The 14,100-nt window shown below is 48.6% G+C and overlaps 5 protein-coding genes across 5 annotated transcripts; 2 read left to right on the plus strand and 3 right to left on the minus strand.

The window, feature by feature from the left end:
• Window positions 1-55: 55 nt before the first annotated feature.
• On the plus strand, window positions 56-2,649 carry Aspvir_004756 (putative C6 transcription factor; the record flags this gene model as incomplete). Its single annotated transcript, XM_043267978.1, has 8 exons — window positions 56-127; window positions 179-202; window positions 288-409; window positions 461-936; window positions 992-1,162; window positions 1,348-1,778; window positions 1,839-2,080; window positions 2,139-2,649. The coding sequence occupies 8 exons, from the start codon at window positions 56-58 to the stop codon at window positions 2,647-2,649; spliced, it is 2,049 nt and encodes a 682-aa protein (XP_043123913.1).
• A 49-nt stretch (window positions 2,650-2,698) lies between these two features.
• Window positions 2,699-3,695, minus strand: Aspvir_004757 (SDR family oxidoreductase; the record flags this gene model as incomplete). The annotated part of the gene is made up of 4 exons (XM_043267979.1): window positions 2,699-2,965; window positions 3,027-3,221; window positions 3,322-3,569; window positions 3,641-3,695. The coding sequence occupies 4 exons, from the start codon at window positions 3,693-3,695 to the stop codon at window positions 2,699-2,701; spliced, it is 765 nt and encodes a 254-aa protein (XP_043123914.1).
• An 842-nt stretch (window positions 3,696-4,537) lies between these two features.
• Window positions 4,538-5,444, minus strand: Aspvir_004758 (putative integral membrane protein; the record flags this gene model as incomplete). The annotated part of the gene is made up of 3 exons (XM_043267980.1): window positions 4,538-4,889; window positions 4,987-5,382; window positions 5,437-5,444. The coding sequence occupies 3 exons, from the start codon at window positions 5,442-5,444 to the stop codon at window positions 4,538-4,540; spliced, it is 756 nt and encodes a 251-aa protein (XP_043123915.1).
• A 3,128-nt stretch (window positions 5,445-8,572) lies between these two features.
• Aspvir_004759 (uncharacterized protein) lies at window positions 8,573-9,792 on the minus strand (the record flags this gene model as incomplete). Its single annotated transcript, XM_043267981.1, has 5 exons — window positions 8,573-8,706; window positions 8,784-8,853; window positions 8,917-9,239; window positions 9,292-9,447; window positions 9,501-9,792. The coding sequence occupies 5 exons, from the start codon at window positions 9,790-9,792 to the stop codon at window positions 8,573-8,575; spliced, it is 975 nt and encodes a 324-aa protein (XP_043123916.1).
• A 1,582-nt stretch (window positions 9,793-11,374) lies between these two features.
• Aspvir_004760 (putative MFS sugar transporter) lies at window positions 11,375-13,304 on the plus strand (the record flags this gene model as incomplete). Its single annotated transcript, XM_043267982.1, has 8 exons — window positions 11,375-11,446; window positions 11,510-11,784; window positions 11,834-12,377; window positions 12,426-12,513; window positions 12,563-12,761; window positions 12,812-12,912; window positions 12,962-13,060; window positions 13,111-13,304. 8 exons carry the CDS (start codon window positions 11,375-11,377, stop codon window positions 13,302-13,304), a joined length of 1,572 nt encoding a protein of 523 aa, XP_043123917.1.
• Window positions 13,305-14,100: the final 796 nt, after the last annotated feature.

The raw sequence follows: 14,100 nt of genomic DNA on the forward strand, positions 1-14,100 counted from the left end.
TTATCTCATACTGTGCTGAGTGCCGACGAAGATACTAGTCTCTCTAGGAGTCGATATGGCTGACAAGCAACGAATGGAGGCCGAGGGAGCCGAAGGTGACAGTAAGGAGCTTCTCAACAAGCGCGCGGTGAGTGCAGGGCAGTATACAAGGGATTGGCATGTTGCTAACGAGCTGCAGTGTGACCAATGCCGTCTCAGAAAGGTATGCTGACAGTAGAATTGATGCCTGAGCTCTTGGGGTCGCATTATATTGCTCTTTTTGAATTAACCATCCGTACTGTCGACAGGTACGCTGCGATAAGAGATCGCCATGCTCGAATTGTCGCAGTGCACGAATTGTCTGCCGCTCAACAGGTGCAGGGCAGAAACCCAAGGAGGATCGCAGGCGGGTTCTAATTTCCAGCCAGTAGTAAGTAGGGAGCACTTGGCCCTGTCAGTGCTCTTGTCTGACTTGCTACAGCGAGCAGAAGATCGATCTTATCGAGGAACGTCTAGGCAACATTGAAGAAGTCCTTCTTGAGTTGAAATCTAGCCTTGCTCGCAATCCCACTACTGCTGAGCCGTGCTACCACGCGACTCCTATCTCGAAGCAAATGACTCCAGATACATCTGGGTTTGCCTCCAATACCACAGCCGCGTTAGAACATGAGTCTGCTACTGGGTTTGAGGGCAACTCATCCCTCGCGGCTCATTCCGCCTACGCAAGTGCGTTTCTAGAAACAGTCGTTTCGCGAAGCGCGTCTCAAGTTTCTACCCCGAAAATCAATGCAGCGCTCACGGCGCTCAGACAGATCGTAAACATGCAGAGCCATCCACCTGGGTCTTCGTTAAAAGACGTTCCGTTACTGAATCAGAAAGGCGGTCGGGTTTCGAACTTGCGAGATCTGATCATGCCCCCAATGCAGGTGGTTCTGCCAATTTTGCGCCAAATAAAAGGTACTTTTCTCTAAGCATTGCATGATAAGCGTGGCAGAGATTGACCCATAGCTAGAAAAGCTTCCTTTTGCCTTCGCATGCTACTTTCCTTTCCTCAGTGTTGACGACTTCATCCAGAAATGCCGCGAAGTGTACTTTGCAACAGAAGATTACTCCGACGCCACGTTCATGGTAGTCAATTGCGGTCTGTATCACATCTTTCTTGAGTATAGCTTCCTTGCAGAAAGTCCACAGATTGGAGATGATTACCAGAAGTACATCCGCCTTTGTCGGAAAAATTTTGAAACCGTGCTAGCAGATTTGACGTTGTTGATGCCGGCAAGACCAGAGTCAATTGAAGCTCTTACGTTGGGAGTAGGCTATTCGCTCCTTCCTTGCTCAGCCAATTCAACTAACCGCTTCTTCTCTCAGCTATTCATGCCATTGAAATATCAAAACCTTCGTTTGCCTGGACGCTGACGTCAAATGCAGCTCGGCTGTGTCAGAATCTTGGATATCATCGGAGTCCATCGATGAATCAGTATAGCGACAAGGAGAAAACAAAAGCGCTTTCGCTCTTTTTGTGTGTTTACTGTCTCGACAAGGGTCTTTCACTCAGGCTAGGCCGTGCATCATCTATACAGGATTATGATATTACCATCCCTGAGGATTTAGGAGGGCACCAAGTCGACGAACCTTGGAGAACAATGTATCATCTATGGGTGAAAGTCGCCGAGATCCAAGGAAAGGTCTATGAGCAGCTGTACAGTCCGGCGGCTCTAAGTGGACCGGAACGCGAAAGGGTACTTTGTGCTCGTCAATTGGCGTCGGAGATGGAAGTGGCCGTCATGGAGCCATTCAAGGTAGGCATCCGGTGGAGATCAAATTACCACAAGGGAAGCTTTTTGATTGACGGATCACAGAAGCTCGAAAGGTCGTCTAGTCCTGTATCGGAGATTGAAGGCTTCTTGATTAAATCGGATGAAGTCAGCAGGTTGGCTATATTGACTTTAATATACAGAGCGATTCCTGCATCAGGGGAATCCACCACCACTTTTGTACCCGAATGCATAGAGACGGCACGGGCTGCATTGAAGTCGCATCAGGTTTGCATGACAAGTTTGAGGGAAAGTAGCGAGGCTACGAAATGCTCATATCTGCATTGGTGAGTGTCTCTTGGCTTGTCTCGATGAAAGGGGGTCCGTTTTCTGATGATTCTTCAGGTCCATTCTCTACTCCCCGTTTGTCCCATTCATAGTTCTCTTTTGTCACGTCATTGAGGCTTCCTCTCGAGACGATCTCGCGAGACTAGAAGACTTTGTTTCCTCACTTGCACCGAACTGTTTCCTTTCCGAGGCAATCACGAAACTACATAGTCTTTGTCAAGTCCTCGGCAATGTTGCGAGGCTATATGTAGAGGCGAGAGCACAGGCCCAAATACAGGAGAACCAGGATCTAGCGTCTGTGGGTCAGGAGTTTGATACATATCTGAGTGCTCTTGGCTTGGCCCCTGCATCAGGAGTCGGCGGTCCCCGTTGGAATACTGCTGCTTCGGATTCTTTGGCAGCAAGATCTATGCCTGTACTTGAGAACAGTATGGGAGGACAAGACCTTCCGGCTGGTGCCATACCACAGACACAACTGGGAAGCTGGTTTTCTGGAAACCAGCATATGATGGGACTGTTGGAAGAAGATATGTCACTATGGGATCCGGCTACATGGCCTTACTCTTGAAAATGTGGCCGCCGACGAAGTTCGTCGGACCGAGATGATTCACTTTAGATCAGATACACTTGCCACCGTCGACGATCATCTCCGTGCCGTTGATGAAACTGCCCTCATCACTCGCAAGGTACAAACACATATTCGCCACATCATCTGGGTCGGTCAACCGGCCGAGGGGCACATTCCCGATAAACTTTTCACGATTCTCAGGCGTGTCCTCCATGCCGGTGAACATGGAAAACAGACCCGTCCCGGACAGGAGGGGACAGACTGTGTTGACGCGGATATTGTGGGGGCCGTACTCAGCCGCAAGCCCTTTGGTGGCCTACCGTTGTCAGCTGGTAGAGTTCGACAAAAGTCAAGGACGGGAGCCATGCATTGGAAACAGCACCCTTGGATGCATTGTACCACACCAATCCCGGTCGTGGCCTCGAAGCTCCAGTGGAGGAGATGTTAATCATAGAACCTCCTTGGCCCTGCTGGATCAACCGCCCCATCAATGCTTTCGATGCAAGGAAGATGCTCCGAACATTGACATTAAACACACGTTCCCACTCCTCCTCGGTGACTTCCAAAGTGGGCTGGTAGGGCACAGACGTCAGCTAGGGGCCACCTCAATAGGATTCAGACCGACATCACCCGTCGGTACAGGCAAGCAGTTGTTCATCTGGTAGTCCGCACCTTATTCCGGTATGTGGTGCCGGCATTGTTGACCAGCACATCCAACCGACCAAATTTGGCAAAGGCAAGATCCATGACCTCGTCCCAGTCCGAAGCGCTCGTGACGTCCATCTTGCGGAAGAGCAGGTTCTCGGGATTTTGTGCGGCGATCTTCTCTCCGTTCTCGACATTGATATCGGTGAGAATGACCTTGGCGCCCTCCTCACCGAAGCGCCGAGAGATGGCTGCGCCGAAGCCCGAGCCTCCTCCTATGCCTGGTTAACGAGACTGCACGGACTTCACGGTATTGCATTGGTGCTTTGAAGGAACTAAGGGATACCTGTTACAATGGCAACCTTGCCCCGAAGACGGGCACCGGCCGGAGCTTTTGCCATTTTGATTGCAGCGTATCTTAAACCGAGATAGATTAACAGTCCTACAGCGTATCTCGCGTATAAACAAAGGAAAAGACAAGGGGACATTTATATACCTAAAGCCTAAAGCAAAGAGGGGTCAACCGTGCGGAGACACCGCGGTGCAATGCCGATTCCCGAGTCGTCTCCATCGTAGCATTTGCCGTCTGCACCCCTTTCTCCCATGGGTGATCCAACCCCATCAGATCCACAGATGTTCAAATCTACATGTACAAATTCAAGGTGGTACTGGTCTTGGTCGCAGTTAAATGTGGCGAGATAACGACACAAACAATGCCAATCCTGCGAGGTATTTCTTTCATACATCCATTGCCTCGGGAGGATGGCCGTAACATCTACCGGAGTTACTCCATAGCTGGCTTTACAACGAATGATTAAGAACTAAGGTCGGACTGAACCTACCATTGCTCCCAGCCTGTGGTTGTATAGTTTATATCAGTCGCCTCACAGGTGTGCAGAGGCTTGATTATCCGATCTGCATCGAAATCGGAGATCGTGCCGAAGTAAAGAACAACCTCCATGCGGATGAGTCTTCAGACCAGTCTTTTGGTATTCCAGTGTCCTTACTCTTTGGCAGGCGCAGAAGGAGTCATTATTAACTATTTCATTTCCAAAGTATGTTCAATCCTCGTGTATAAGATAAGTACATGCCCGTAATGAATGTTCATCGGTAGAAGTAAGAAAAAGAAAGAATAAAATGGTGTGAGGGTATCATCCGCGTAGCCAATATTAACCAATGTGAAGCCTGTACCTCCTTACGTCCCCGAAAAAAGTCAACGCCTGCCGTCCTTACCAACAGACGCTTAGTGCGTCGTCACCGACGTCGACACATCCACCGTCTTCATGATCCCCATGGCCTCCGACGGCACGATCCGACGCGACGACGTATCCCCCCGAATCGACGTCTCGATCTTAGGGTCCCCCTGCGCATTGTGCATGAGAATTTCCTGATCGGACGCGGTATCCAAGTAACTCATCTGGTGTTTGCTGCGGCTGAGTCTCCTGTCCGGCCGGCTCTGCTTCGTCACTTTGCTGAGTTCATGCGTGGAGGTATGCGTTGCTTTGTTGCTGGAGTATTCGTGGAGGACACGGCTGAGCAGAGCAGAGAGGGCTGGGAGGCAGGCGCAGATGACGCCAATGGCGATTTCGGCGTTTCTGCGAGAGGAAATTCGCTTGTTAGTGCTTGTTGCTTGTTGCTTGTGTGGTATGGCTGGAAACGAAGCAGAGCGAAAAAAGAAAAGACGAAACGCACCCAAACATATTGATCCGCATAAACGAATAAGTCCCGTCCTTGGACTGGCCGGTTTTGAGAATGAGGATGAGACGGACTACGCTGGATGCGCAGGCGAGGCCTCCGGCGCCGAGAATGCCCATCACGCGCAGCTTCTTCCGCATGGACATTTGGAGACTCAGAGTCAGCGGGAGCGGGAGGATGAGGATGATCAAGTCGCTGGCGACGCTGACGACTGCGTCGGCGAGGATAATTGCCGACTGGTCGAGGCAGGTGCCGTGTGTTGTGTCGTCCCAGAATTTCGCAATCGGGTTGCAGATGCGGATCTTGACGATGACGGCGGGGATGTAGTAGAGCAGCATGATTACTAGGAAGATGTAGATGAAGAGGACTGCTTTGCGGTAGGGGCTGAATACCCTGGTCATGATCCAGAGGAGTGATATTTTGGTCAGGAATGCCGTCGGTCCGTACATGACCATTGTCACGTAAACGGTCTACGGTGGTTGAGGTCAGGGACTGAATCTGGTAAGAGATGGGGGAAGCAATCAGACCTTATGGAAAGGGATCAGGTAGGAGTTTGGCACATCATCCTGGTGTAGTCCACCTCCGTAATGTCCCACTGCGAGCTGTTAGCTGCCCGAGTCACAATATGAAATTCAAATACTAACTGATGAGGGCGATGATAGAGTACATGACTCCAAGGAACTATCTCTCCCAACCACGTCAGTATGGATAAGTCGTAAGTCGAACTGTTGAGGAATTGTATACCCAAGCGCCCATACAAGTCCCTGTATGATGGTCAGTATTCTCACATTTGGTTAAACAATTATTGACCACGCACAGTCTTCCTTCCCGAAACCGTGGAGAATGTACATTCGAGTGTAGACGCGCAAACCAAAGAATACAGTCATGGCCACAATGCATAGTATCTGAGTTGCTGTATTCCAATTCTGCATCGTCCTGTCCACGGAATCGCCCACATCTCGCTCAAGCATCACTGCGAGAGCCATGGTAATGGCTCCCCCAGGGTACACTTGAATAAGAGATACGATATCTAAATCTGGCCCTGGTTAAGGAAATCTTGAGCGCGGAAAAGAAAGGAACATCAGAAAAGGGATCTATGACCTGATGGATCCCATACGAGTGATATTTGTATGAAACAGAACTGTGGACTACAATTCACCTATGAAGGATGCGCTAGACTATCATCTAAGAGCGTTGCCTCTGTCGATTCTCCATTCTTCAAGATCGATTTGGCAGTTGCCATCTCCACACCCCTGACCATCGGGAGAGACCTGGACTGTCGAGCACCACCAGAACGGTAGACTTGACGATCGACGATGACACGGAAGCTCTTGGCCTGTTCCTTCAGAAATTAGCTGGAAATGTTCCTGCAGTTCGGGCGTACGATGATACATGAAGGAATTGACGATCATACAAGTAGAAATACTGTGTTGATCTAGTTTATACATCAAAACTGAAGTGAGGATTTAGTGTAATGATACACTTATATTTGAGCCACACTCTGTCAGGTTTCCTACCGACATGTGAATTCCTACAATAGGATGTAGGCACTGTCAGCAAAGGCAGCAGGGACGAGATTGATCTACCTCTTGTCAGAACCTGAGCATACTGAACAATGCTCTGAGTAGTTAAGAGTTCTGACCGTGTACCATATACGGCAGGACGTTTAACTTACCAGGAACTACCTTATTTAATGGAGTCCACATAGGAAGGTAGTATTCCCATCCGACAGTCAATATTAATATTCGGACAGGACTCGGCCGGTCTCAGGCTCCCTAGTCGGCGAAGACTGCCTAGATAGCCAGACGGGTTTATCCGCTGAGACGAAACTTTCAGGCCATCAACCAAGAAAAATTGATTGGGTTTTGATTATTGCTCAGAGCAGGGCTAAACAGTCGTGGAAACGACCGAAAAGGTCAATTTTGTTGAGTCTCTGGCCTTCGCCCTACAAGGCTACAATATTGTTAATATATCGAACTTCACTCTTATAGGAGACCCAATCCTATCTATAAGATATATTCCCATGCATTTGAGATGAGATCTATTCTACTTAGATGGTTCATCGAGATAGTAGAACCATGGTAGCACAAGGTGCAAAGAGGAAAAAAGCCACCAGCAAGCCACCACTTCCCGGCCCCGCCCCAAAAAAGCGAAAAAGAAAAGGATATTAAACCAAGGCGATGATCATTGATGTCTCTCTGACAAAGGCATTATCATGCATGGTTCATACCCCTGTTACTTAGTTTACGACGATGATTTCTATGGCCAACAATAGGGCAGTCATGATATCAGCTTACCCCACAGAGGGGATCGGAGCCCACTTGCCGTCGCCGCAGTGTCCTAGGGAATGACCTTTCCTGATTGGGAAAAGAATTGTGAGCTGTGAATGGCAAGGGATGTAACAGTAATCTTTGGTATTACAGCAGTAACTTTGATGATGGTCGATCATTGGAATTGAATTTACCTGAGTTTATGAGATATAATCCGTCAAATTCGCTCAGTTTATACTTTCCACATATACTGTGATAACTATGATAACTATGTTCTACCTTCAGCATTCAAACGTGACTTTCTATGCACAATATCCTCAGCACTGTTCTCTTGAGAAATACACAAATTTCAAGTGCAGCAGTAGTCACACTGCTATTAAGACTAGCTTCGGACGATAAACTCTTGTCCGCATGACGTCTGTCGATCACTCGGATTCACCATCACAATTGTATGAGGAAGGCGTGGTCTTGGGGTCATTTTTCCGGCTTCTACAATAGAGGATCACATCGTAGGCCTTGGAAGCAGGTTGACAGGTTAGTGTATCAGTTTGCACTACTACTACTACTTTGAACTGTAGGGAATATTGACAACTGTCATCTTGATCCCTAGCTGAAACAGGTCTCAGTCAAGTGTCAACTCCGGAGTCTGTTCTAATGTCCGAGGTAAGTTCTGACGCCGAGTTCCAGTCGTGTGTCTGGGGCGGTTTAAAAATTTTCAGCCTGCAGGGATACTGTGGACCCGTTATATGCCACGCAGGTCCAGACGTAAAAGTACTGGAAGATTGTCGCTGTGATTTTGCCACGGCAAGTTCCATGGTGTCTGATTGCGGTTTCGCATTTGGGGTTTCACTTGGTGCTATCAATTGCAGCTATCACTTGGAGTTATCACTTGGAGTAATAGAGAAATTGAATGAACTTCTCCTATTCTAGCTGTTCAGGACAGGAAGGTCTTTCTGACTGTTGCAAAGCACCATCAAAACAGACTAGTGGATAGTGTCAACCATGAGTGGGAAGTGGACCGGTGACTGTGCTCATCTACTGCGGTATTTAGTTATAGCCCGAACGGTAAGGTAGTGCTCCGTGGGACCGACTAGCCTACTCTATATATCGGTTTCGGATTGTATAGGAACTAGAAAGGGGCATCATCATGAATGCAATGCTTCATGTTAGACTTATTAGTTGTCATTCCTCGATGTCCTACAAGGGCTTGTGGTTAACACGTCATACCGCTGCCTTACGTAGTTGCCTTAGGTAGTCTAGCATGCTCAAACCTTTCTAAAGAACCAGTCGATTCTTCCCTACCGGTAGATAATCTAAAAGATTGCCATCATATTTGGAGGAGAAGACACTCCACCAGGCATGTTCAAGGGCACCGACGCGACGAAGAAACTCCAACGCTGGAGTTCCTGACACGTGCGCGCGAGCGCTTCCAGATCGAAAAGCTCTCCTGTTTATCAGAAACATCAACCGTTAGCACTCCACTCTGAGCTGCTCCATGTCTCAGCGATGATGCGGTTGACTTACCAATTGGCATTCCCCATCCGGCAAGCACATACTCATGCAAGAACACATCAGGATTCTGGGGCAGATAGACCTGTCATGTTACACTGCGTCAGCCGAGTCCACATATTTCTTATTTCTAACGGTCATGTCTCACCTCCCAGCTGATCGCATCACTAGCGATCGCCGCAAACCCAGTATTCCACAGCCATCGAAGCACGTCAGTGGTTGCTTCAACTCCCGCATGCTCTGGGCTCGGGTTATCCGAATACTGCTGCTTCTGCGCATCGGTCATGATAGTATCCCATTCCTTGGAGACCCCAACCCGCACGAAAAGGATGTCGCCCTTTTGAAATGTGATGTTGCATTCTTTGGCAATCTCCAAGATATCCGACAAGCGCACCTGGTGCGTCGAGAAGGTGGTATATCTGATCCCCTTCTTCTCTGCCCATGTCGCGTAGTCGATCAAAACTCCGCGTCCTAGCATTCATACTGAGTAACCAGTACTATTCGCATGCGTGTTGAAGCTTACCTGCAATTCCCTCCTTTGCCCAGTGCTGCAGACCGATTCGGTCGTTCTTACGGTCATTGATCTCCTCAACCGTCGTGCCACCATAGAATACACGCTCTTTCTGCCCAGGGACAGTCTGCGAAAAGTGCCTTAATCCATCCCATTGACTACTCTGCTCTAGAGTAATGACCGTCAGTCTCAGATTTGAATCGAAGCTTGGCAAGACCTACGAGGATTCATTGTATAGATATCATCAAACGCGACTCCGCCAAGCAGCGGAATGATCTGATGATTGCAGGGCTGCCGATTCAAATTCGGATAGTCAAGCTTCGTCATATCCCAGTTCATTGTCACTCGTCGGCCGGTCCTGATCTCAGCTGCCGCTGCCTTGGCCACCACCTCTGGGGTTAAAATGGCGAGTTTTCCCAGTCCTTCTTCATGGCTCCCCGGCTCCCCAACCCAGACTTGTCTAGGGTTGGGGAGTTCATCGAAAGGAATATCCCAGGGAGAGTGGCTTCCCATGATGCGAATGTCTAGAGGCAATTTGAGATGTATAAATTAAAGACAAAACTATATTCAGTGGTGAGTTTAAGGCCTATGGCTTGCAGGGTTCTGCAGCATTCTACTTCTATAGCGAACTAATCGGAGCAACTATCAAGCGATGGAGGGGTCAAGGAGGGGAAGCCGGTCCTAGTCTTTAGGATTGAATCAGATAAAACGATATCAGCACAACCACTACCTTAGGCTCAAATTACGGACTATGGAGTACTAACCTCAGATGCGGCATTTGGAAGCCACTTTGGAATCATTTATGCACTAATGGAGCACCAATTATAATTACAGAGGAGCTAGCTGATAAAACCAGCATCCTCTCATTAGTACATTCTTGGACACCTCTGAGCGCATACTACAAAGTACTCTGAGTATCTCTTGCGATTGATTTAATGTTAAAATATATAATACCACTATGACTATGGATATGAGACCCTAGACTGACACCATTTTAGCCTAGTGGTATTATAATTCAATATTTAAGTTCTGACTTCTGAGGCAATTGGATCGCAACAGGAACACTTTAAAATGTCCCTTGTTGATAGTTGACTCTACGACACAATAAAAATTAATTAATGAAAAGCAAGCTAGACATGTGGAGTGTGTAGTGTATTATTCATGAGCATATGAAGGTGAGAATCGCAATTTGCGCCAAGTTCCATCATGAACTACAATAATACAAACAGTCTAGTAAGGTAATGTAATCGAAAGACCGGGTTGGGTGGGGACGGATGTCAAAGGGCGGAGCCTGCAGATTATAGAAATATATGATTGGCTATATTGCGACAGCAGAACCCAATAAGCCTTAGTCTCTGTCAATCATTACCAAACTATCTGCTAGATGCATGTATACTACGACGGACTGTGGCAGTCTAGCGATGGTCTAGCAGCAATCTATGCGCAATAGCGAAGAAGTCAACTCTCTGCACTGAACCCTCAAGGTTCAACTTTCCTTTCTCATCAATCTGCAGCAAGTGGACCACGACTCCTCGTCTCCTCCGCCAATGATGTACAAAGTATGGAGTTCATTTCACGCAAATCAGGCCAATCTTGATCAAGGCTGGATTGACCAACGCAGAGCAAGAGCAACCAAATGGGCGGAGGGGAGAGCTCAGAGCTCCCTTCGCCTTCGCAAATCAGTCTTCCCAAAGCTAATGCAAGGGCAATAAACGCGTGGGCGATATGGAACGCTATGGCAGCATGCATGGCTAGAATGTCTAGAGCATTCTTGGTGCTTGGTATCAGAATTTTCGGTGTCGACAAGCGAATCACTTCTTATCTTAACGTGGAAGCTACTTCAGCCCTTGACCTGTCCCGATATTGGTCCTCTCTTTTCTCTCCTAGACCAGTACTTGAACAGTCTGAGTGAGGGGCAGGATCAGATCTGCTGTAAAACCAAGAGTCTGAGTGCCCTCGTACAAGGCCCGCCCGGTCCTTCCCGCTTCCTGCATTCTTCTTCTTCTTTGTGATACAAGTCATATTTGCAGGGGTCAATTCCTGCATTTGCGGCGCAGCTTGGACGGCTTTGTGTATCAATCAATTTTGACACATTATGGGGACTTTCGGTTCACAGACCAGTACCTATAATAGGCTGGTCACCATATTTGTAGCCGTAGGGTCAATGGTCAGTACCCTGCATCCCTGGGCTATATCTGACCATCGTCGCGTCGGCTAATCTGCTCTTCAGACCTATGGTTACTGTGCTTCCATCATCGGGAGTACGATTGGGCAGCCGGGATGGTATAGCTTCTTCAAGCTCCCCGCCGAGGGAGAACCGGGATATGCCTCGATCACAACGCCGGCCATCTCTACAGCTAATGGTGTCTTCAGCGCCGGAGGTGCTGTCGGCACATTGTTCATCATGTGGTCGTGCGATTACTTCGGTCGTAAGGTGAACATCCAGTTCGGTGCCTTTTTCTCCCTCTTTGGTGGCGCGCTTCAGGCTGGCGCAAACTCGCTCGAGTATGTCCTAGTTCGCATTCTTGGTCAAGGCATCGCTGACACCCAACAGCATGTTCCAAGCGGGTCGGTTCGTCTGCGGCCTCGGTATCGGTATCCTAGTCACGGTGTGTCCCATGTACCTTTCGGAAATGTCGAGCGCATTTCGCCGTGGCTGGCTTGTCGGTCATCATGCTATCTTCTTGGTCTTTGGTTATATGCTTTCCGGTTGGGTCGGTTTCGCATGCTACTATGCCGAGGGCATTGGTTCGTTCGGCTGGAGGTTCCCGCTGGCCCTTCAGTGTCTGCCGCCTCTTGTGCTCCTCATCGGCTCTCCATGGCTTCCGCGCTCTCCCCGTTGGCTCATCTCAAAGGGCAAACACGAGGAAGCCAAGGTCGTCTTGGAGCGGCTTCGTCAGTCCCCCGATGACCCCGACAACCTGGTCGCTAAGGAGGAATATTACCAGACTGCAGAGCAGATTCGTTTGGAATCTGAGAGGCTGTCCGAGTACGGCAACGTGTGGAAAGCAGTTGTGAAAAAGAAGTCGTACAGAAAGCGAATGATAATCGGGTTCCTAACTCAGTGGGGAGCTGAATTTGGTGGGCCCTTGATCATTGTTAGTCTTTGATTGCCAAGGTTGAATTAAGCGCTTACAATGTGATAGAACAACTACGCCGTTTTACTCTACACGAATCTCGGCATGAAGGGCGGTATGCCTTTGCTTCTGAGCGCAGTGTGGTTGACGACAGCTGGTGAGTACGTGTCCGTGAGCTTTGACCGCATAGCTTACAACACCTGCAGGTCTTATCTACAACCCCTTGGGTGCTTGGCTTCATGACAAGGTCAACTCGCGGCGCCGTATGTACATCATCGGTTTCGTTGGAATCATTGTCACCACTTCCTGCTTGGCTGCAATGACCGCCGAATATGCCGGCACAACAAACAAGGCCGGAAACGCTTTTGGTATTCTTTTCATATATCTCTACCTGGCGTTCCAGGGGTAGGTTTCTCCGCAGTGCTTGTGCTGTGCGACACTGATTCGAAGCACAGAACTTTCTGCGACACGACCATGTATCTCTATGTCTCTGAGATCTTCCCAACTGAGATCAGACCCATAGGGATGGGGTTCTCTCTTTTCGGGCAGTTTGCTGGTATGTTCACGACATTCGTATGGTCCGACAGCAACTGACGACGACGCAGCTACCCTGGTCTTGCTTGAGACTGCCCCTATGGGCTTCAACAATATTGGCTGGAAGTACTATCTTGTCATCATCTGCTGGTCTGCATTCTTTATTCCAGGTAAGATGGACACGCAATTGTTCGACGGACGTCCAGCTAATGCCTGAAAGTCATCTACTTCTTCTTCCCGGAGACCGCCCGCTTGACTTTGGAAGAGATCGCGAAGAACTTTGGCGAAGAAGTTGCCGTTCATCTCACCGATGCGACCGACGAGGAGAGAGCCCAGCTGGAGCGAACCTTTGTCGACCACTCAAGCAGTGTGCCATCTGAGCCGACCAAGGAGTTTGAGGCAAAAGCTGCTTAGAGGTTGGATATTGGCCTTGGGACATCAATTATCGATCATTGACATTCGTTATATAGTAAGAATCCTTGTTGCCGGGCACAAAATTCGCTGCTCACTGACAAATTCAGTTTGATTTTGCTTTCAAGACAGCTTCACAACGGTGTTTGTGCCGAGTTCCCGCCTTCTCAAGGAAAGATTGGAACATAGAATCATGCTACACCATTGCATTTTTGATTGAGCGACGACAGTCATTGGATAATGCGGGCGAAGCTACACCATTACTTTCCTTTCCCGTTGATAGAAGTGATACCTATACCCTCTTTGATGTGTACACAATATAATAATCGGATGAAGAGCTCGGAGTCTATTTCCAGGCGGCCAAGGGACTATTTTTGCCGAGGAACCAGCAGCATTAACCCCTGGAAACGGAACACAGAATGTCTATCGTACCTGATGCTCAACGGCCAGGCTGCAAAATGCGGCCTTCTCACTGGTCATTGTTGTCCATGTCTAAGACAGCGATAATTCCTTCATCCCCAAATCGGGATATATCACCGGATCTACATCATGATTTCCTTCTTGAATGTAGCACCGTCTAGCGATCCAATATTAATAGCATCCAAACAATGGGCTAACCATCTTGTGAAGAACGCATCGTTCTTGGTGAGAATATTCTTAGCATCGCCACTATATCCATGACCTCATGTCTCATTTGATGTGGAGAAAACTGGAGAAGGATGATAGTATCGCTATCTCCTCGACTCTCCGGACCATCTCAATCCTCGGTTTGTCTCCGAGACATAGGAGGACACGGGAT

This window comes from Aspergillus viridinutans (genome assembly GCF_018404265.1).
Source record: "Aspergillus viridinutans IFM 47045 DNA, scaffold_2, whole genome shotgun sequence".
Taxonomy (NCBI): domain Eukaryota; kingdom Fungi; phylum Ascomycota; class Eurotiomycetes; order Eurotiales; family Aspergillaceae; genus Aspergillus; species Aspergillus viridinutans.